The 24,969-nt window shown below is 38.4% G+C and overlaps 1 protein-coding gene across 1 annotated transcript in view; it reads left to right on the forward strand.

Moving 5' to 3' along the window:
* The window catches only part of LOC120776683 (putative uncharacterized protein DDB_G0282129), a 102,684-nt gene that overhangs the window by 52,842 nt on the left and 24,873 nt on the right, over positions 1-24,969 (forward strand). Inside the window, exons 3-5 of the mRNA XM_040107561.1 lie at positions 10,641-11,847; positions 11,949-12,056; positions 22,351-22,429. Coding sequence (XP_039963495.1) covers positions 11,703-11,847; positions 11,949-12,056; positions 22,351-22,429 — 332 coding nt within the window. The 5' untranslated portion in view covers positions 10,641-11,702. The remainder of the gene's footprint in view (positions 1-10,640; positions 11,848-11,948; positions 12,057-22,350; positions 22,430-24,969) is intronic.

Raw genomic sequence — 24,969 nt, forward strand, 5'->3', positions numbered from 1 at the left:
CTTCTTTTCTTGATCTGTTTAGGTTTTTCCACAAGTCTACGGAATCATTAAAGATGTTTCAGAAGTGTCTTGGAAAGTCTACTTTAACACGAATACAATTATTTGAGTGGCACAAGGTATTCAGTGAATGTCGGGAAGTCAACGAAAACTTGCGAGTTGTTCATCCAGTTAATTTAAGTGATTACATGGATTTAAAGTTTCGAAAAAATCGATTTGTCTCATTAAATTCTGCAACACCTCTAGAATATTATCCTAAATTTTCAAGATGATCCGAGTAATAGTTTCTGAAATACAGCCCTAAGAAGTTGTGCGCTTGAGGCTAGCTAGCCTAAGTGCGCCGTCTTTAAACACGTTCTTCTCGAAACTGTGTTTTTGAAGTCGGTTGCACGAATCCTCGAGTACTACTTAACCGATCTTCATCTTCTTTGAGGTACAATTCTTAAAGTCATATACGAAGGATTTTTTTTCGATTACATCTACTTGAAAATAATATGTCGCGAAATTTCAATGAAATTTTAATTTTTTTGTAAAAATGTGTGCAAAAAATCCAATTTTCAGTTTTTTCCTTTGTCCAAGTTCTAAGTTAAGGTTTTAACTAAAACACGTATTTATTACTTTTGATGATTCTGTAAAGAGTTATCCTGCCAACGTGGGCGCATCTTTTTTCCGAGGTGTCACCGGAAATGGCGTTGCAATGGCCGAGTTCAAAATATTTTTTTTTTCAAAAAATTTCAGAATTTCTTTGTTAATAGTGTATGTTTGTAAGAATAAAAATTCGAACAAAATATTTAGTTCTTTATATGAGAAAATTTTTTTGAAAAAGGCTGTTTTTACCCGAAGAAACCCATCTAACACCTTATGGACGATAATTCGGAAAAGTTAAAGAAACAGTGCTTCAAAGCATCGTGTTAGCGTCAGAGAGATAGCAGAGGTTTCCAACATAACTTTTGTGAGTGTTTTGGTTATGAACGGCGTCATTGCAGAGCTTGTTCCCAAAGAGCTTCGTCTTTCCAAAACGACGTTAAGTAGAGATCGCAAAGAATTGACAACATAGCTGAGAACCCTAGAACCATCAAACTCTTCATTACCGGTGTCGAAACGTGGGTTCAGGAATATGACCACGGAACTATCCAACAATCTAGCAATTGGAGCTCCACAAATGTGCCAAAACCGAAAAAAATATAAAATTTGTTAAAGGCGCTGCAGGCCATTCAACCCGACGTTCATAAAAAGTGGATAGAAAGATGGAAAATGAAATAAGAGATTTAATCCGACAACATATATCTAAATGTTTTTCGGATTATCTTTGGTGTTTCACGGTATAAAAGCGAAGTTTTGATGTCATTTATTGAATTTACTTCTGAAATAGTTGGCCGGTTTTTTTGGAAGAATTCAAATTTTATATATTTCCATTTAATTGTCTATAATAAACTTTGACTTTGGATGTTTTATTAATAATCAGCATTAATCAGTCTACTTGTGCTCTAGTCTATGAAGAGTAAAAAAATATTTATTATATTAAATTTCCTGCTAATAAAATTGATTAGTATTCGGCATACAAATACACATTTTAGTGACTTCTCATTAAAATTAAATTTCCGCAACAGCTTAATTATTGAACATTGACAAAAATCAATAAAATTAAGAGCAGCATAATAATAATAATAAACATACAAGTAGAACCGCACAAATAAATTATTTATGGCGCTACTTTTCATTGATGACACATAATAAGCTGGTATTTGTGATGCCAACCTCAATTCATTTAAAGCCATTTAACCTCACATTAAAGTCAAGTATGTCACTGGTATGCTTTTCATACGATTATTTTTTTTTTTGTTTTTGTTTTTGCGTAAAATTTGCACTAGTTGCAAATTGTGTTGCAAGCAATTGAGTGGAAGTGTATACGTTTTTTATGTAAGCCGTGACACAGTTTAGCGCGCCACTGTACTACAGCAAATTGCAACGCTGAGTGAGAGTAAGTGAGTGTGAGTGACAGACACTCACACAAATGCAAAAAAAATGTGTACAAATGTTTACTTTATGAGGGCACTAACACTACTCTATGGCAAGCTGTGTGGGAATGCAGGTTTTTACAGTTACAAAAAAATTAAAAATATATTTATGAATGAAAAAATTGAATTATATAGTGTGGGTGTGAGTGTGCGCCATTTTATTGGCAATTAAAAGCAGCAACATGGCCTAATTTCCTGTTTCATTCAGAGTTGTGGCAACAGCGTTGACATAAATATCACTTTTGAAGCAACGGCTGCATGGGAGGGAGAAGGATTGAGAGGGAGAAAAGAAAATGAAACAAAATTTGATTTAAGAGTGTGGTTGTGTGAATGTGTCTGTGCCTAAGTGTGGCTTAGTAGCGCTTAGTGAAATGTTAAAAGGCGGAAATGGCTCTCAATGAGGCGTTAAGAGGTTAAGGGTCATACTGTGTTGCCTGCCTCAAATGAGCGCTAACACCAGCAGCAAGAACAACACAGACGCATTAACACATTGGCGAAGATAAAATGCATGTAAGCACCATGAAAATGAAAGGTTGCACACACACACACATATGCAAAGAAAAACATATTTGGTTGCCTTTCAATCTTCAACAACAACAACAAAAACTATAAAAATATATTTATATGCATATGTAAGAGTATATAAGACTGCTTGCTGTAAAAATTGCAAATATATATGTGCTTAATTACATTTGTGTATATGTATGTATGTATGTGTGTGCTTAACAGCCATTTAACTGTTCTTCTTCATATTAAATAGAATAACTTTTAAATGCCATAAAAGCCAGTCGGTGAACACAGACACCTGTGTGTAAGTGCATATGCGGGGGGGTACTTTTGCATATTATATCTATGTGGAACACACACATACATGTACATATATGCCCGCAGTAAGTCACTGCCTGTGTCTGCGGCGCCATTGACAGCACCCTGGAGGCTGGCAAATGGGCACAGAGTGAGGTGTAGAACATTTTATGAATATTGTTAGCAACATGTGCTGCCAAAGTAATGAACGAGCGTGCAACAGCTTGGCTGACTAGCGGACGCACACACACACACACTCACATACACATGCTAACCAAGAAGAAGAGCTAACAGGAGTAGCAACTAACGCTGCTATCTTGCCTTACAAGCGAAATAATCATAAAAATGCAATTATGAATGTCATTTCTATGAAGCTTGGCACACACACACACACATGCGCGCCCAAAAGCAACGCCAATGAATGACACATGTGCGTTCGAGAGGCCAAAGAGCGTCTCCTTTAATGTGTGCGAGGTGAGAGCGCTGCATGAAATTAGCATTAAAGCATTGAATGACTCGCTGCGCATGTGTATTTGTATGTGTGTCGGCATTTTTATGCTACAACAATTTGCTAATATTTCCGCACACACACACATACAAAGTATAAGCGCGTACGTGTTACGCATCGGCCGTCAAATACGTTGATGCATTACCAATTTGCTTTGCTGGCGCTTGAGCACGCTTTAATGCAGAAATATTTGCTATTGCTTTCGCCTTTTTACTTTTATGCCATAAAAATAGCCCAACGTGCATATGTATTTGTGCACACATGTCGTCAATGCGTTGTGCTGGCGTCGGCTGTATGGTCGTAAAATCGGAGTCGCACCCACTAAACGTTTAAAATGTTGCATACTTGAGGGCGCACTTTATAGCGGTGGCGTATGTGATGAATCGGTACTCGAGAACCCTGTAGGAAAAATTACTGAAATAAAAAAAAAATGCAAGTCAATAAAATTAATTTTAAAATTGAAATTATATTAAAAATATGGAATTAAGTTAAATAATATAGAAATAATTAATTAATATTTTTTATGTGCGTTTGCCTGTGCGTCTGTATATACACGAACTGGTTCTGCTTTCTAGCTTTTGAGATATCAACCAGAAATTTCGCCTGCCGTACTTTTCTCCCCAAAGAATATGCATATAGTCACTTAAAATGCAAAATAACGTAACATGGCTTTTCATTAGTTTACAAGCGAAGAAAAAACGATGTAACAGAAGCATCTCATATCTCTCATATTTGGGTGTTGGTTATTGACTGGTTATAAATTGGTTGTGTATTGGTTATATATTGGGTATATCTGAAATAAATTTTACGATGTGACATACATAATATGATGTAGTGAATCGTAACCAATAAAAACTTAATTTTTTTTTTGATGATACGTTGATTTGCATTTCAGGTGACGATATATAAACCGTATAATCAAATTTAAGTTCTTGTATAGAAAACTTTTCTATTTAGCAAGATATCTTCACAATATTTAGCATAGCTTATTATCTACAGCATTGCTATAAGGTCCGTGTAAATTCTTAATATCGGACCATTATAACATATAGCTGCCATACAAACTATACTACCATAGTCAAGGCCTGGTATGGAAAACTTTTATATATGCCAATAAGCTTTGAAACAATAAGCTTATATAAGGTAACGGTACAATTCATTCGAAAATGTTTAAGATCGGATCAATAAAGCTTAAAGCATGACGCATGTCTTACAAACTGACCGATCAAAATCAATTTAAAATACTTTTTATATCCTTTTATGCTGTAAGAAATGCACCTGTGAAGGCTGTGAAGGGTATTAAAGCTTCAGTTCCGCCGAAGTTAGCATTTGTTCTTGTTTTTATAAAAAAAGTTAATTTTCTAAACATTTTTTCTTTTGTTACTTTAAGTGAAAAAATGTATTGTTTTATTATCTAAAATTTACTTTCAATAATTCATACTTTGGGATAAATTTTTCTACAGGGGCTTTAAGCTCATGTCTACTTACATACGTAAAAATACATATGTGTACGTATAGGATGCTTGGATATTTTTTGTATATTTGTTTGTTGTTTTTTTTTACATTTTTTACGACGCATTGCAGTCTGTCGCGGCAACGGTACTTGTAATATTTATCGTGAAAATATTGCTAAAAGGAAATTTTGTATATTCGAGCGCCATTGTCTATGAAAAATACTCGCAAAATGGCTGAAAAGTTGTTGAAAAATAGCTATGCGACTTAAGAATGGCATAAATGGCGTAGAAAGGAGCTAAGCTTAGCTGACAACAAAATGGTAATGCAAAAAATTATTAATAATTCGTAATGAAAATTAAATGAGCAGTAAGAGTTGTGGACATTAGTTATGCTAGACTAGGCATTAAAATTACTACACAGCTTTCGTTTATTCAACACGATTTTTTTCCGAGCAGATACTTTTTATAGTACATTGAGAACCCCTTGTGGTGGTTCATTCACTTTTCAATCGTCCGGTCAAAACACTTTCATAACTCCCTTCTGATCAATTTGATCAACTATTCTTTCATTTCATTTTTATGCCATATGTTGCATGGAGAGTCTTGAAAAAAATCTCTTTCGTAAAAAGCTTTAATCCTCAAGTTATGCTATAAATTTTGAGTCTGGAAAATTTTTTCGATAGTAAAAAGTTTTGATCCTAAATTTATGCTATCAATTCGGAGTCTGGAAAAAAAATTTCTTTCGTAAATAGTTTTAACCCTCAAGTTAGGCTATAAATTTTTAGTCTAGAAAAATTTTTCTGTCGTAACAAGTTTGATCCTAAACGTATGATAAAATTTGGAGTCTGGAAAAATTTTTCTGTCGTAAAAAAGCTTTGATCCTAAATGTATGCTATAAATGTTGAGTCTGGAAAAATTTTTCTGTCGCAAAAAGTTTTGATCCTAAATGTATGAAATAAAATTGGAGTCTGTAAAAAATGTTTATTTCGTAAAAAACTTTGATCATAAAGGAATGGATAAATTTGTCGTTTGGACAAATTTTTCATACTTCTTAGCTTATTAGTGAAATTATTTAATAATACTTTTAACAAATTAATATTAGTAATAACATGTTAATTTAAAAAAATATATATAATATTATGCAATCTTCCGCAAACCTGTTATAAGTCCACATTGTACTATTAGACCTACGAAGAAAATGATTTTCATCCAACTTGAGTGACTTTGTCACGCATTGTCAACAATTTAACCAGCATATCAATAACGTCATGGTATTATGACTGACAATTAAATAAATAACTGTCAGATAAGCGACACTAACAAGCATGAAATGAATGGCTCATAAACTATGTGAGTGTTAGTGAGAAATGGCATACTATTAAACAAATGAATTGACGAAAGGGATGTGTGAATGATGGCTAAGTGTGTGTGTGTGTAAAATAAAGGAAATCCATGTTGCATGCAACACATGTGCCATTTAAATGACGTGCTGATGGCAATTTCTGGAGTAAAAATAAATAAAAGAATTCAAGTTTTTTTCATAGAAGGCACGTAAATTAAGTGAATATGCAAGTGTATAAGGAAACTCGGCTATAACAACGTAAGCGGTGTTTACGGCAGTAAAGAAGAAGAAGAATATATGTACATATATGAGAATGGGTCAAAGAAAAATTGTATTTTGATTTAAAATTTATTTTAATTTTTTCCGAAAGAAAAAGAAATCTGGTGAAGAAAAAATAGTAAGGAAAATATTTCTTTTATAATTTTTATGGAAAATCAAAAGTCGCAATGCGCTACTTTTTAACAATAATATTAGGAGCTCAAACATTGTTTCGTAATCTCGAACGATATTTTCACGGTATTTAAGGAAAATAAATTTAAAAAAAATTTTGGCCCACCCTAATAAATACATATAATAAATATTTATATAATATAAATAAATATACATAACTACAAATATGGTTTACAAGTGCATATCCTTCACATAACTGTATGTGTGTGTGTTGTCGAAGCGAAGCGGCAAAGTTGCTTTTGTTTGCGCGTTGTTTCGGAAATGAAAATATTTATGACAATAAACGCGCCTGAATAAGCAAACAAAAGCGGCAGCAGCGAGTGACTGCAGAGTCGAAGCGCATATAAATGACTGAATGGATAAATAAATGCATGGATGAATGAGTGAATGAATGAAAGAGTGAGTGAATGGCTCAATGCTTTAGTGATTATGCCTCGTGCACTACTCTGCAAGCTCTATACATAAACAAAAAAACACACACACACACACACACAGATCTACAACTCAACTCAACAGACCAACCGACAGTCCCGCCTTCTGTCTTCCACCGGCATTCTCAACTTTATGCAAAAACATTTCTATTCTTCATTGACACTGTCGTCGTAGCTCGCTCTGCCTCAATAGACGTGCGGGCCTTTGCCAAGCCTGGCTGCATGGTTGGCTGAGTGACAGTGAGTTGTTTGTCCCATTGTCCTTGTAATGAATGCTTTGTTGTGTCTTTGCTTTATTTAGATTTCCATTTTCATTACAAAGCCATGTTTTTGTAGTTTTTGTAGGCGGCCGAAGGGTTGAGTAGCAGTTGCTGAGCAGCGGTTGCTGGGGAGTGGCAAGTTTGTAATGCTTTCAATAGATTTGCTGGAAAAGTAGTCGGTTTAAGATAAGAGTTGCCCGAGATGACGACTGTCAAATAATGGATGACATTATTAAAATATAGAATGAGAATTTAATATATGTTAATATTAAATATGTATGTATGTAGCTGGCCAATTAGGACAATAGCTTTAAAGTTTAAATTAAAGTTAAATTTTTCACTCATCATCTTCCGTTCTACATATATCAAATATTGTTTATAATGATTAGTAGAAAAACTGAGGTTACACACTCGATTTCTGATTTCTAACACATTTTTTTAAACTTCAATGGGAAATTTAGTTAGGTTAGAATGAGCTTGCACTGATAAATCAAGAATATTCCAAGACTTCTAAAATATGTAACATTGTCGTGATATCTAAAAACTGAACAGTAACTGCTGTTTTCTGAAAGATTACTGACAGCGTGATTTCCACGCATTGGAAGCGTCACGGAAGGCATTCTCCGGAATAGCCTTGAGAGCCGTGGTGCATGCTGCTTGGATCCCCTTTCATCGGCCTTTTCAGGCAAGAAAAAAATCCGTGGGGGGTGGCGGTACACATCTATGCTGTAGGGCGACTGCGGAAGCGTTGGGATGCCGGCCTTGGTTAGGTTCACAAGGCGGTGTGAGCCGGGGCGTTGTCGTGGTGCAACTTCCAATCGGCTGCAATGTCTTGTCAGACCCGATTCATCCATCATTTGAGTCTGTTGAGGACTTCTACGTAAAACTTGGCGTTGATGGTTTTTCCAGAAGGAACAAATTCATGGTGGACGATGAAATTGATGTTAGAAAAGACAATGAGCATCATTTTCACTTTGGATTTGCTCATTCTTCCGGTCTTCATCAGCGACCTCTTCCGGGCCCTCCAAAAAGGCCTGGTGCCACCGAAACACATCATTTGTTACTAAAGCAACATTTGGGTAAGCCTGCTTGATCCTATCAAACGTCTCTGTTGCGGATTTACCGAGTTTCTCACAGAATTTAATCACGTACCTCTGCTCTAATGAACGCTGCATTTTCGGCTTGCACCAAACGCAGAAAACTGCAAAGACAATGAGCTCGCCAGAGAGCTCAATTTGTATCAATTAAATTAAAATCGAATTGCATCTCAGCTGTCCACTTGTGTTCTCTGGACCTGTGGCGTGAGCTTCTTCTGGCATAGTGCGAAACGTAGGAGACCCACTGATCTTAGCAAAGTTCATTTCGACGCATCGTTAAAGTTCTTAATTAACATTTTCCAAAGGTAACGCAGACTGTTCAGTTCAGTCTGGGTTTCTTGCATACCGGGCATGGACCTCTCAATGCATCTATATTTCGGCTTCAGAGGCACCTATCCATGGGTCAGGGTGTTTGTGTGGGATGCGATATGAAGATTGGGTTCTGTGGTGGCGGAGTACCCAACGTACTCGGCCATCAGGGATATTGAAGGTATTAGAATTAACTTTACCGACGGACGTTTAGACGTTAGTAGTGTTATCTCCACTAGTCTGAATACCGAACCACTGGGGCTGTTTGATAGGTTTGCGCGTGGAGTATTTAGACGGCGAAGACAATTAGCTGAAGATCAAAGTTAGGTTCAGAGTGAATGGTGTGTGTATTCGATGAGATGTAGAGATTCAATTCCTGGTCACCAGCAGTATGGAGGCTGAAGTGGTAGTAGTTTCGATTATGAAGTCTGACCGGAGACTTAATTCTGGTACCACCGGAGCAGAAGCCCTTGGAGTTCGCTTCAACCTACTCATGCGGCATGGGCCTTCGGGGAATATCGCGGTGGTTGTGGTTCAATACCCGAATACTTCCAGTTAAATGTGGAGTTACATTGCAACCGGCTGCCGGATCCAAAGCAGAGGTTTTGGGTGAGCCTCCAACCCTAACAAGCTACTTAGTGTGTTCATTCCACACTACTTACTAATTGATACTGTAAAATGTCTTACATTTTCAAGGCGCCGTCCAAAGCATCATATTGATCTTATCTTATTTTCTTTGAGCATCGTGAGGTAAAGTCATCGATGACAGGTACTCACGTAAAACATACCGGACATTAACCTTGTCCAATCGGACGTTAACTATCGTAGTTGCATAGAAGAAGTTTTATTTTCCATTGTCAAACTTTTACAAGACTGAGCTTCAAGCATCTCGGCTAACCGAATGAAATGGCCGGAGAGATATTAGCCGCCTCAGCAACTTTGTAGCAGCCTTAGAGCGATTTTTTAGCATCTTTTGAACCATTACCACCATTGAGTATGATTTAGGTATAACAATGTATCAGCTGTCTCAGTTTTTCAAGTGGGATACTATTTTAGATCAACCGTCTAACCTAACCTAGCCCCTTAAAATGCAAGCATTAAACATACTTATGTCAGATTCATGAAGGTTACAAATCCTTTGGACTCCACGTGGCATCGCTAAGAACTCATCTTACTACGGAATTTATGCCCGTTTTCAATCATTATGAAATAAGGTCTGATTAGCAATCAGTACAAAGCATACTTTGACCTTTTAAGTATCAATTAATGTTTTATTGATAACACAAAAATCCAACAGCCTCTCCTTCTGATGTTACTCCATAACTTCAAGCTTCACGTTGGTACATAATTCCCTCTTACTACACCACAAAAAAGTTAAAATCCATTGAGATGAAAACTCACAATTGCCTTTTAAATGATTATTTTTTCTTCCGGCACAAGTTCTTTAGCGCCCTTTCGCACAGCCGCAAAGTCCACTTTTAATAAAAAACAATCAATCAAAATTTAAGCTACTTAAATTAATTGAATTTCCATGCATTTCGTGTTGTATATTTTTAATGCTGAAAATCGCATTTTAATACGAAAAATCAATTATAACCGACAAGTCGGCGCGAGAATATAAATGCGCGTCGCTCTAAGTGGAGTGATGGCATGGTGTGCTTTTAGGCGCACAAACGAGCAAATGCAAGAGAATGTAAAAGCGAGTGTGAGGAGCGCGGTGGTTATACGCTTACATGAACATAGTCACATACATACATACATCACAATGCCAACGTTAATCCGCGCACCAACACAAACACACACACTCACAAGCATACAAAACAATGCAACTTGTTGTTATATGATGGACTTATTTACATCTTCTTGTCAGTTCATTTTTATCCATATTCTCAATTTAACTGATTTTTTTTGAAGTCCGATTCATAAGCCTCTGCCACTCACTTTCCATGTAATCTTTTTTCTGCTTGCAGATTTTTTAATCCATTGTGTACGGTTTTTGTGCGCCGATTGTTATCAATAACTGCGGTTACGCCATCAACAACAACAACAACAACGAAAATAACAATCAGCCACGTTAAGTCGCCGACGTAACCAACAGCGACAGCAGCAAAAATACATTTGTTTGTGTAAGAGTGTTTGTGCAACTTTGCTGCCGGACAATGCCAGGCGCGCAAACGATGCGGTAACCCTCCCAATCAGCCACAGCGAGCGTATATTCTGCAAAAGAGCAAAAAAACTCAACTACAACAAAAAGCAGAGAGCAGCGAGATCGAAGGCAGCAAATCATTTACGCAAACAAATAAGCGCACTAGCACGTACTCAAGCCTAATCCCAGGCGTTTGAGCAGAAAGCCGACAAAGAATAAACAACTTCGGCCAAAACTGCCACACACACAAACACTTCGTTGCATAACGCGCGCCAGTTACGCCCTAGGTTATACGGGCTAAGGCGCTTTATTCCAGTAATACTGCGGGCGGTTGTTGAGCTCCGGTGCCCAGTGCTCGTCTCGTCCCAAGAAATACGAGCAAAAAATACTTAAGTTGAAATTCCAGAAATAAATCCATCAGCGCATTGGAATTTCGTAAGGACACACACACACACACACATACATAAGCACAATTGTGTGACGCACACTTGAAATTCCAACAATTTCATCGTTTTTCGTTCGCCTGGTTTACCGTTAAGTTTTCATCATTGCGTTTTTATATTTTGCGCCCACGTGCCCCGAGCACAACCACCATCCGCACCAGTTGCAGCAGCAGCAGCAGCAGCAGCCGCATACGCAGCAGAAGGTTGTGCTCCTGCCATCGCCGGCGACTCACCTCTACTCACCGCACCCGCACAGCGGCGCACACACCTACACCGCCGGCCACACCTGTGACGCCGAGACGTTGGCATACGCGAGCAAGGCAGCCGCTCTGACGGCCAACCACAGCTTAAGCAGCAGCAACAGCGCCGCCAGCAGTCCCACCAACAGCTTCTACAAGCATCACACGACGTCGTCGTCACATTTCCTCAGCGTCGGCGACACCATGAAGCTGTCAAAGCTGTCTAATCAGACGAACTCGCAGGATCCGCAGGCGGTGAATTCGCGCATCTTTGTGGGCAATTTGAATACGTTCCAGTGCTCGAAAACGGATGTGGAACGTATGTTCCAGATTTATGGTCGGTTGGCGGGTAAGTGCAGGCAGAGAGTGTGAGCGAGTGAATATTACATTTAATTGCATTTCTTGTAATGTAAGTTTTATAACTTTTTTACTTTCATTGTCTGCTTACAGGCATATCGATGCATAAGGGTTACGCTTTCGTGCAGTTCACAAATCCCTTTGATGCACGTAACGCTTGCCACGGCGAAGATGGACGCACTGTTCTAAGTCAGACTTTGGGTGAGTCGAAAGCTTAGCAAATAATAATGGAAAAATAATAAATACGACAGCACTCTGAAACCTAAAGAGTTTTCCAGTGAGAAATATTGAATCCCTTTGGAAAAGAAGAAACATTTGCTTACAAGAAGCGTTCCAAAGTAAACAGGACTTAAAAAAAACAACAGCACAAATGGGTTTTCGGCAAAATCAATTTATTTTATTCAAAATAGTCTCCTTTTGCTTCAATACAGCTTTTTGCATGCTCCAAAAGCATGTCGAACGAGTGTTTTAGCTCGTTGTCCGGTATGGCCGCCAGTATGCCGGTGCAGGCCTTTTGAATGGCCTCTACGTCTAGATAACGTTTTCTTTTCAGGGGCGAATGCATTTTTCCGAAAAGGAAGAAGTCGCACGGTGCCATATCAGTTGAATATGGAGAGTAGTTAATGGTTAAAATGTGATTTTTGGTCAAATAATCAGTCACAAGCGTCGATCGATCAGACGGTTTTTGGTCGTCAGTCAATTGGTGCGGAACAAACCGTGCACACACCTTTCGTAAGCCCAAATGTTCGGTCAAAATGCAATAAATCGATGTTTATGAGATGTTCAATTCCATTTCCATGAATTTCAATGATGATTTCAGCTGATTTTCGTTGAATTCACGCACAGTTTCGATGGAATTTCCGGTGTTCACGGATTTTGATTGGCCCACATATTGATCGTCATTTATATACTCATGACCACTTTTAAAACGTTGAAACCACTCACACACTCTGCTCTCATTTTCGCACCGATAACACAAACATACTGGCACTTAACGCAATAACTGCACTTCCAATTGATGAAATGAAATTTTCACTGGACAATCGATAAAGATAGCAGATTCTAACGCACCAGCCGACATATAGATGGCGCCACCAGGAGGCGCTAGATTCAAAAAGTCCTGCTTACTTTGGAAAGCACCTTGTAGTTTTATGATTCGAATGTTGTTGTTGTAGCTGCTGCAAATATTTCTGAAGTTATTTCAAGAAATGGTTCCAAATTGACAGTCCTTGGCCGGATAAAAATCCGGGTCCGTTCCGATTACTTAGATCCAATTATCGTGGGAATGGTTTTATGATTCGGCTGTTTGGAATCATTTAGGAACTTCGTTAATTTTATGTCTAATTAATTCAGTATTGGTTGATGGTGAGACTCATTGATTATCGGCCACTTTTTAGTCCTTATGGAAGTTGTTCACTAGTTTTCGCAAATAGCTTGACTATCTCAATTAAGGGATCCGTATATGCCCACCTCCGGCTCAACTATTGTTATATGTGATATTTCGTCTTGCCCTCGTTCACAACCAGACCCATTTGCGTCGCTTTCTTATCCAGTCTGCAGAAAGCAGAAAATGATTATATCACGAAATGAAATGAAAATGAATCTGCACATGATTTGTACCCAGTGGCCAAACCGCTTAAAGTGATTCCAACGTAGATCCAATAGATGGAAGTATTGACTAAGTTGGAACCAAGGGATGAAGGTAACAGATCGGTTTGCTTCTAGAAACATACTAAGAGGTTTAAGTTCCTTCTCTAGAATTAACTTAATTTTCATAAGCCAATGCGAGTCCTCTCTCCTATGAGTAGTACCTCACAACATAGAGAGAGAGAGAGAGAGAGAGAGAGAGAAAGTGGGAAGAATATCAGAGTAAGAAAGAGCAAAAGAGACAAGAAAGATGTTAGTGAAATTGTCCAAAGTATTTTGGCTGTGATCTTCTATTTACATTAACCTTTAGTGTAGCATCAGCAATCCATGCAATTTTTCTACCTAGTTGACCATTAATGTTGGGATGAAAATCTTGATTGCCAGTTATGTAGGCCTTTCTTTAACCAGAAGTTGTCATAATTTTTATCATTTTTGACGTTAGAGATGAGGATCAAATTTGACCCGGACAAACCCATCCATGAAGGTTCGTTTGAAGTTTTGTATCCGTATGCAAAATTAGTGTGTGTTTGGTGGCTGTTTTTTAATGGATCACTGGTCTGTGGGCTCATGGTGCGTTCCTCCGAAACTGCGCTTTTATGTGGACCTATCCGGTTTACCCTGAATGTATTACTTATACCATAACTTTATTTAAGCTTTTTCACAAAATATTAAGGCTTTAACTTATGTATTGGAAACTGGAGATCTTCTACTTAATCATTTGTTGGTTTTAGGCAAGTGCGAGTTAAACGTTGAAAGTATGGTATCCATTTTAATTTTTATACTTCTTAAAAAACATTAATACAAGTACATATTATGTACTAAGACTAAATTCAATTTAATTTACGAGTTTCCTGAAATACGCTAACCTCGCACAATACGAAAGTTCCAACGAGCTAACCTAGTTTGTGGCGAAAACAGACGGCCAATTGGCCGTCTAAAACTTTTACTGCTTAATCTGTTTCTTGTAACTGCCACTTTTAATGGCTTCACTGACTGTGCAACAACGTCGACGGCGAAGGCACTTTGCCACTTTACTACATAGCGGGCTTCTTCCTATTCATTTATTTCTTCACTTTTGGGTCAACTTCCAGCTAGCGCATTTCTTAACCTTCCATGTGTCGGCGGCGCGTCTGCGGTCTCTTTCATTCGCTTGCCGCTCAAAATTCCTTTCAACACCCGCACACACACATATATATGTAACTATGCAACACTAATCCTTGCTTCGCGACGCAAGCAGTTCTTTGACTTCTTCGCAAACCGTTAGCTAGAAAATTTATTTTATTTTAATTTTTTATATTCTACACTGCTTGTTCTTGCCCTCATTCAATCCTTTCAAGTTGCTGTTAAAACAGCGATAATTTTCTCTTTCATTTCCGGGGTATTGGCCGCAAAGCGGATGCACCTAAGTTTCACTAACAACTCCGCGAATTTTCTTTTCCGACTCACTCAAGCAAGCAAGGTAGTGGGCAGGCAAGCGTGTGGGCCAGTTGTCTGCTGTTGAATTTTCTAAAATTGCATTTAAATACGAATTGCGTTAGATACGAGTATTTAGATAAACTCAAAGTCAGTCTAAGCTACTCAAGCTTTGCATTGCGCTCTCCGTGTCCCGATTGCGATCTCGCTGAAAGCGAAATCCTCTAATGTTACTGTTTCTGACATTTCTTTCATTATGTTTTTGTTGACAAGCGGAAGTTGGTGTTTTTGTAAGTTTCTGCAACGAACAAAACTTGTTTTTGCGTCAAAAATGTTAGGTTTTATTATTGAACTCAAAGGATGACAAAACACTATAAATTTACTAGAAGCTTATACATATACATATTTCTTTGATACGTTTTCGATGAGTCCATGCTTTTACAACGGCTTCATGTCTTGATGTTTTCCGATAAATTGAGTACCTTACAAAACTTTTCTTAGTTGTCGAATATCTATTGAAAATTCAGTGGTAATTTCTGAACAGTTTCGCTTCAAATATTTCCTAAATATTATAGACCAGGAGACTTGAAGTCCCAACTCAAACCACTCAACCATATCTGTTTTCTACAAAGATTAAGTGCCATACTTGGAGCTTCCATAGTGGGAGCTATCGGATTACAAGCAAAAGTATAGAAGTATTCAAAACATAATTCAACTTCGAAATGTTTGAGTCAATAGCACCAGTAAGCAATTTTTTGGTTTCTTCTCGAATCGATTGCATTATGGTCTATTGGTTATCCCAGCAAAAACTTGATAATGGTTTAAATTTTTGAAACGAGCTTGTAAGAGTAAGTCGAAGGACGTGTCTTCAAAGCCAAATCAGTAGCGACGAACTATGGTATATGTTTGGGTTATAACTTAATGCTGGAGTGTTAAGTGTTGCGAAAGTCAATACTGTTGCAAACTTTATGTCAGTTATCAGAGTTGCTTAGCATTCTAAGGAGTTACAGTCTAAAGTAAATTTTGTTGAAATGATATTAGATTTTTCTATGAAATGGAGTTATTTCAATCTTTACTCGAATAATTGAAAATTATTTTCATTGTTATTCTTCTTATTCTTTTCTGGCGCAGACACCGCTTACGCGATTATAGCCGAGTTCACAACAACGCGCCAGTCATTCTTCTTTTTCACTGTTTTGCGCCAATTGAAGATTCCAAGGATAGCCAGGTCTTTCTCAACCGGGTCTTTCCAACGGAGTGGAGGTCCTCCTCTTTCTCTGCTTCCTCCGGCGGTTATTGTGTGGAATATTTTTAGGGCTGGAGTGTTTTCGTTCATTCGATACAACTTAGCCAGCGCAGCCGCTGTCTTTTAATTGCTGGACTATGTCAATGTCGTCGCATATCTCTTACAGCGCATCGTTCCATCGAATGCGATATTCGCGATGACCAACGCGCAAAATACCACAATTAAATTGCAGAACTTTTCTCTCGAAAACTCGTAACATCGACTCATCAGTTGTTGTCATCGTCCATGCCTCTGCACTATATAGCAGGACGGGAATAATGAGTGACCTGTAGAGTTGGTTTTTGTTCGTCGAAAGAGGAATTTACTTCTCAGTTGCCTACTCAGTCTAATATAGCACCTGTTCGCAACAGTTATTCTGCCTTGGATTTCGAGGCTGATACTGTCGTTGCTGTTAATGCTGGTTCTAAGACAGATGAAATTTTCCATGACTTCGAAGTTATGACTTTCAACAGTGACGTGGAAGCCTAGTTGCAAGTGCGACAACTGATTGTTTGATGACAGGAGATCGTCTTTCCCTCTTTCACCACCAGACCCATTTGCTTTGCTTCCTTATCCAGTCTGGAGAAAGCAGAACTAAAGGCGCGAGTGTTGAGACCAATGATATCGATATCATCAGCATACGTCAGCAGCTGCACACTTTTATAGAAAATGGTACCTGATTTATTCAGCTCTCCAGCAACAGATTGAAGAAGTCGCACGATACGGAGTCGCCTTGTCTGAAACCTCGTTTGGTATCGAACAACTCGGAGAGGTCCTTCCCGATCCTGACGGAGTTTTTGGTGTTGCTCAACGTCAGTTTACACAGCCGTATTAGTTTTGCGGGTATACAAAATTCAGACAGAGTGTCAAAAGAGCAGCTCATTTTCGAGCTGTCAAAAGCAGTTTTGAAATCGAGGAAGTGGTGGTCTTTTCTCGGTTATTTTCCAAGATTAGCCGCATAGTAAATATCAGTTGTTGATTTTCCAGGCCTAAAACCACACTAATAAGGTCCAGTCAGTTTTTTGACGGTGGGTTTCAAACTTTCAAACAGTACCTTATATGCGATGTTAAGGAGGCTTTTCCCACGGTAATTGGCGCAGATTTTCGAGTCTCCCTTTTTGCCGATAGGGCACAGCACCTTTAATCTCCACTTGTCGGGCATGTTTTCGCCCGACCATATTCTACAAAAAAACTGGTGCATGCTCTTTATCAGCTCCCTGCCACCCTGTTTGAATAGCTCGGCAGACAGTCCACAGTTTTCCACCGCTTTGTTGTTCTTCAGAAAAGAAGTTGCTATTCGAACTTCCTCACTGTCGGGTAATGGAACGTCTGCTGTACGCATAAGACATTACTGCTCTGTGGAATTGTAGTTCAAGGACTCTCAAAATAATAGTTTCGAAATTTATATTGAAATTTCTCAGGAATTACAATAAGCCTATTACTTACTTACTAATAAAAAAACGGCTTTCGGCTCTTTTAAGCGTAATATTTCATATATTTAAAAACCCATCTCAACTGCAGATGAAAATGAGATTGTTGTGTCATAAGTTCAAAGCAAATGAACCGTGATTCACTTCTTCCGGCAATAAAAAGAAAGCAACGAGCGGCGAAAATATGAACCTTTCGCAGCCTATTTCGTTGCACTTCGTTTAAATGTGGCAATAATGTGCACTTAACGAAATTTCAATACTGGCAAATTGTTACTCCTTATTGTTGTTGTTGTTGCTGGATGGCGAATGCGTGAGCTACATATGTACAATATGTATATACATATGTATGAGAGTATATAACTTCACAAGTGAGCATCCAACGAGTTCATTAACGTTTAAAAATTTTATTAAGAGTACACATTCTTATACACACCTACATATAAAGATACAGATATGTACATATATACACACACATGCACATATGTATATAAAACTGCACTCATTTTCTCGCGCATAAAGATGAGTGTTTCAGTCTGGCTCTGGCTTTGGCTCCTGCGGAAAAAAAATCATTACATACATACATATACTTTCACCTGTTCTCGACATATTTATACATATATACATTTATATATATTTGTGTGTATATATATAAATATGTCTACGAGCTCTCGTGCGAGCAAGGTTTATATATGAATATAGTTAGTAAAGCTGCCGGCTGGTTGGACCGGTAAGTGCGTTGCCTTCTGCTAGCTGTTGCACCATTGTCACACATACTCATACATACAGATGTAAATGCATTCATATGGCGGCAGTGGTATGCGCCTTGTGTGCTGAGGTGCGAATTTATTTTTAACAATGCAGAAAATATGCGATTTCAGTGAGAACATCTTAATGCACTTAACAGCGTTGCACAAACAACTTTTGCTCGCGCACTTTTTGCATAAAAAATGGCAGAGCAGAGCATGTGAGTATGTGTGTGTACGCACATATGTATGTATATGATTGTGATTATTTGTGGCATATGAAGTAGCATGTACAGTGGACGCTCAACTATTTGAACTCTTCAACGTGAGACCTATCATTTCATTTAAGAGAAATAAGTGCTGTGGACATTTTGCGGCTCGAAAAGAATTCTCTAAAGAACGGGTCAAGCCAAAGTACCTGTGGCCACGTACAAAGATTCCCCGCGAAGTCCACATGTTACTGTTGAATGTATGTGAAAAAGTGAAGAGTTTTTTCTATCTCTGAACCAGCATAAATACCACTAACAATTTATTATTCCTGGTCATCGAACGTAGAATAATTCTTACTAACAGGTACTACTTTGGGATCGACAGGCAATTGAGACCAAACAAATTACGGTCTATAAGTATCTTATCAAAAATAATAGGAAGAAATCCTAGTATACGTCGCGAAAACTTGAACGATACCGCACGGAGATGAGGAAGCATTTGGAGTCTGTTCCACAAAAAGGAAGACCACTGTGGGATAAGCCTTCCCAACATCGAATATAAGGTTTTATCGAGCGTATTGTGTGAAAAATTAAATCCCACCGTCAACAAACTGATTGTACCTTATCAGCGTGGTTTCAGGAATGGAAAGTCAACAACTGATCAGATATTCACCATGCGCCAAATCTTCACAGCACGAAAAGGAGCTGCCTTTATGACGCTATGTCTGAATTTAGTATCCCCGCAAAACTAATACGGATGTGTAAACTGCCGTTGACCAATAATGAAAGCTCCGTCAGGGTCGGGAAGGACCCCTCCGTGCCGTTTGACACCAAGCGATGTATGCGCTTGCAAGAAAGAAGAAAAAGAGAACTGTTCTGTGCTAGGTTACAGCCGTCCGCATGAGCAATGAGGACTGAAGAATATGGAGCCACGAACTGTGGTCTCGACGGTTCTAGCGAAACGCTCGTTTTGTGTTCGCGTCCCAGATCACCCCACAGTTGTAACGCCAAAGAAGAAGAAAACGACACAATTGAATCTTAATGATTAAGAAATGAGAAAATCAGGAACCAATTCCGGGTTTTGTTTTTGTTTTTGTATAACAAAGAGATATTTTTGAACTCTCCTTCTATCATCTGTTGAAGTTCTATCACAGATATAAGACAAATTCCGTATACCACTGTTAAAGAACATTTTGTTACGGTCTCTATGAACCTATAACGACCTCCATGAAGGTGATATTTGAATAAAGGAAATAGAAGAAAGTCATCTGCTTTGTAATCTTAAATAGCGAAAATAATTTTTTTGTTTTGCCAAGATTGCAAACAAGTTCATACTAACTCGACTCATCTGTCAACTTCTCACTAGCATATTTCAGCATATGCAACAGTCCACACATCATAAGTTACACACGTACTCCAGACACCTCGTTACGGACGACACGGGCCAACCACCTGTGGAAAAATGAAAATTGGCACTGGCAGTGCCACTCTCCACCTTAAACGTTGGCATGTTGGGTGTTTGCTCCAGCATTTTATGGAATTCAATTAGTCACGTGAAAATCGGAAAAATGCGCTTCGATGGAAAGTAAATTGAATAAAAGGGATGAGTCAGTGATTTTAAGTAAATTTTCTTTATTTAACTACGGAGGAAATCTTGCTCTCATCTACCCTGCTTTCGCAACGGCCAACTGTTGCTTTTGCCACCACAAAATTCCTCAACTTCAGCTTTATTTCGACTTTAATGTACGCAGCGGACAATGCAATGCCTTAAACGACTCTGGTTGACACGCTCCATTTATGCGCGCAGTCAACTGATAAAGACAATGAAACGAAGAGAGAGATAGAAAGGAATAGAGCTGGAGTAGAGGAAGAGGCTCTACAATTGCTTGAGATTTCTGTATTTTTACAGACGTCATAGCACACCCTAAGTCCGTCTCGTCACCGAAGTCCTCAAACCAAGTGCTCACGCGCTATATGGAATGCCAACAACAACAATAAGAAATGTAGTAAAAGTCATCATCAACACAGACCAACTTACCGAGTTACTCCCACCACGGTTCGGGCACATTTAAACCGCTTTGCCGCTTAGCTCTTAAAGTCGTCCGGAAATCCTTCTTATTTCTTATCCTTAATCTTAATTATAGCAAGCAGACAGGCGGCAGCGCGTTCACCCGCCACTGCTGATGCTCCTCCCCAGCCGCTCGCTCTGCGAGAGCAGTGATTGAGTGGCACGAAAGAATGTGGCTGTTCGCCGGCAGCCAAGCTGACAGTCCTGCTGGCAATTTGTAGTTGTATTTGTCAGCGAGTGTGGGCGATGTGCGTCCACCCGTTTAGCCGCATGTGAAGTGCCGTTAAAAGAAAATTGAAAAAAACTTTCAAAATTTACGGCGTTCGCTATGTAAGATTTAGTATTCGCTAGCAGGCACCCGTCGTTCTTTAACGAGTGGGCGCGTCGGCTGTCACAGCGAGTCTAAAAAAAGACAGAAACGAAGAAAGCAGAAGGGTGGTGTTTGGGCAACGGCCTGCAGACTCTATGAATTATGATGAGTGGCATGTCGTGGCGTGGCGTACACAACATCGGGCGAATATTACTTAAATTTTTTTTGTTGCCGCTTCTGCGGTTGTCACACCCTTTTCACTGGTTATGGATGGGTGTGGAAATGTTTTTGAATATTTTTGACAGTCAAGCTCACTAACTTAGGCGAGATGAGTACCGAACGGCTACTGGCGAATGGTAAATGGTCTGAAAAATCGGCTGCGACTTTTATTAAGACAAATGACTGTGTTCTGCGTGGCGGAAGTTGTTTCAATTTGGCTCGTATTTTTTTTCGAACATCTCTAGAGATTGATTAAAAAACTGTTTTCTGGCCATATTTTTCTCTTATAGCTTTTTTTTAATCAGAAATTAATGAAAATGTAGGGGGATTTCTAAGAAACGTGTAATAATTTTTAAGAATATCTTGATTTTATTTCGGGTTTTTATGAAATGAAATATAAATGAAAGAAAGCGTTTTGGTGGACTCACTCGAAACAGTTTAGTGGATGATTAGAGGCCAATTAAGACTATTTTTAGATTACTTTAGATGTTCTTACATTGCTAGTTATTTATGATAAGACAACAGACAACAGGCAGACTCATTTCTACTAGAGAGGCACCGGAAGACGCCATTCACATATTTTGAAGAGATATTAAAGGTGTTGTCGTGGCGTGGCGTACACAGAGTCAGAAAAAACTGTACATTTTGATTGACCAAACTGAAAAGAAATCGTAAGTTGAGTAGATTTTTAGGGCCTAAAGATTGTTGGATGTTTTGCAAGTAAATATTGCTTAGCATAATAAGCCTCTTGGAACCATATATTAGGATAGGGATCGTATCAGCGTAATTCTGTCGTGTGATAGGGAAGATGACACAACAGACCTTCGTGTCAGTGCAAACATCGATTAAGTTCTATTCTATCCTAATAAGCTAGGAGTCTTTATTGGTTAACTTCAGTATGTTCAGTGGTAAGTTTATATAACCATCGAACGACTTTATGGATCTATCGTAGCATCTCATTGATTTCAAATCGCGTTTTTGTTGTTAAAACAAGTCAGATCATCAGGGTTTCGGCACCATAGTATATGTATATTAGGACTGATTTATTCCTGTTAAATGATACCTCATATACACATCTGTTTGCATTTCCAGGCGCAAATTTTGTAGTTTTCTTTTCGAATGTACGTTTATACCTAAATATTTAATTTTTCCATATTTTTTTTAATTTCAGATGTCAATATGGTCGCCGAACCCAAACCACACCAAATTGGTAGAAAGCGACAGAATGTATCCAAAACCGGAAATGACTGGTAAGTTCACAAGATTCAACTAATAACTATAACTTAATCTTAGTATAACATTTGTATAACCTTAAAATTTTTTGTTTAAAAATTTAAAAATTGTCTTCGACCAACTATGTCTTAACAACGGGTTCATAGACTACATAAGGTAAATCTGAAAATGAAGACATCTTTTTTCCAATAAATCCAACGTCAAGCGGTAGTTTGCTCTCTTCAATGAATTTTAAGCCGTTTCAAACTTTTTGGTTAATTAAAGGTTGATCCATTTGGAGGTTCCCTACTTTTTTAAACAAAAAATACAGAAACTACAAGTTTAATGGTGAATCATTATCATCATTCGAGAGAACGTTCTTTGTCAAATAGTTGTTGCAGATTATATCTTTCCAATGTTGGTCATGGCTACGTCTTAAATGGTCCATCAACTCTAATTTTCGATGACTCGTTCAAGCATTTCGACGAGGAATTGGAGAATGACACGCATAATGGCTTGAAATATGCCGCTAGTTTACTTTTGTACTATGATTCTAAAGCAAGTAGGTGGTTTATTGGTCTCAGAGCGGAAGAATATTTTCTTTTAGCGAATATCAGACTAACACGAAACTATTTGTCCAAACAGCAGTTCCTACATATCATTAGTTTTACATATGACATTAGAAAGCAATACTGGATAAAGGAAATAGTTCTCTAGCCAGGTGTATTTTAACACACAACATCATTGTTCCCACATTACATCACTGCCTTCCTATGAAAAGTCTTGCTAACCAACCAAATCTCAGGCTGCTTTAAAAAAATGCTATTCGAATCACCCTGTAGAAGCAAGTGCGTTATTAATATTTCTAGAAACTGCCAAAGAAATAAGTGTATATATAGTATGTAATGTAGCCGTCTGTACTTGTCATGTTCAACATTACGCCAAATGAGTAATAACGGTATTACTACAGCAAATAAAGAAAGCTCCAAAGGTGTGCACCCTCAGGCAATTTAATAGCATTGCCACGCGAATGATTGATAACGGTGCTCAAGTATTGGCAGCAAAATTTATTAATGACCAACGAATTGTAAACATGTGTCCCCTTTTTGAGACAGCAGCGCCGGACCTCAGTAAATTCGAAGCACTTGAAGGCGCATGTGTGTGTAATTGAATATAATGTAAATAAATGGATCTTTTATATATATATACTTGTATGTGCATACATATATACACACTTGTTGCACAAAAAAGGTACAAGATTTGAGTGTTAAATTATATTGGCGCAGTTGAGAGCCGCTCTAATGTGCCAATTCACGCTTCAAAGTGCATTTTAATTAAATTTCTATTTTGGTTCGGCTATTTGCCGAAATCTGCAATTTGTAGTTTACATATATTTTTTTTTTGTTTTTTGGTCAAAGTCTGACAAATGCGCTACAAATTCACGTCATTTAACAATTTTCCACTTCAAACCCCAGCGACTCAACAAACTACTCGGCACAGTGGATGGCAGTGAGCGCACGTGGTTTGTTGTTTTTGCTCGTGCCACTTCGTGGACACTCCGCCCTTTCTAGCAATTCCTCACTACTTAAAATATTTACATATCATTAAACCGTTTATATTTCTCTCAACTCTCGCCCGCTCTTTTTCTTTAATCGCACACTGTACAGAGTATATTAAGTTCGCCATGAAGTTTGTAACGCCCAGAAGGAAATGTCGGAGACTCTATAAAGTAAACTTATATATAAATAAGCATCTGGACGAACAAAGTTTTTTAGCCATGTTTATCGGTGTGTCTGCACATCCGAGAAGAGCTCCCTCAGTTTCTAAGATAACGATCTGACATTTTGCACGTGTATTTTGCTTCCTAAGAAACTGCTTATTTCTCGGAATCGCTTATATCGCATCACCATAAGATATAGCTGCCATGCAAAATGAACAATCGGGATCCAGAGCTTGGAAGGAAAACTTATTCTTCTGAAGAGATATTCGCGCGAAATTTGGCATATATTGTTTTTAAAGCAAATGCTACAATCTCCGAGCAAATTGTTCAAATCGGCCCACTCTAACACATAGCTGCCATGCAAACTGATCGATCAAAATCAAGTTCTTGTGCGGAAGCTTTGAATTTACGAAGGCCGCAGATTACGTTTTTTCTTATTTATTTCTTCGTTTATGCAAAATTTACTACAAAAATTAAATTCCAAGCCAAGCTGCTGCGCCTCAAACGAAAGCGGCGGCATTCCAACAATTTATTTCGTTTATTCAGTTTCATTTTTGTGTACTTTCGCTGCTCGCCACTTGGCTGTGTGCGGTTACTTGCTGCAAATAACAACAAACAATTCATCACTCGAATGTCCTTTTTGTTGGCTGCGAGGTAGCGGCGGCCTTTCTTTGTTTTAATGCGGCTTGTGGGCGCTTGGCGGCTGGCGAATGCTGGTTGATCGCTCAGGACTGCGGACTGCGGACTGAGGACCGACTGTGCGAAACTTGTCGCAGTTTGTTGGCAACAGTTTTGTCCACTCCAAAGCGCCATCATAGACACACATATACATACATGTATGTATGTATATTCATATAT

Source organism: Bactrocera tryoni, chromosome 5, assembly GCF_016617805.1.
Source record: "Bactrocera tryoni isolate S06 chromosome 5, CSIRO_BtryS06_freeze2, whole genome shotgun sequence".
In the NCBI taxonomy this organism is placed as follows: Eukaryota; Metazoa; Arthropoda; class Insecta; order Diptera; family Tephritidae; genus Bactrocera; species Bactrocera tryoni.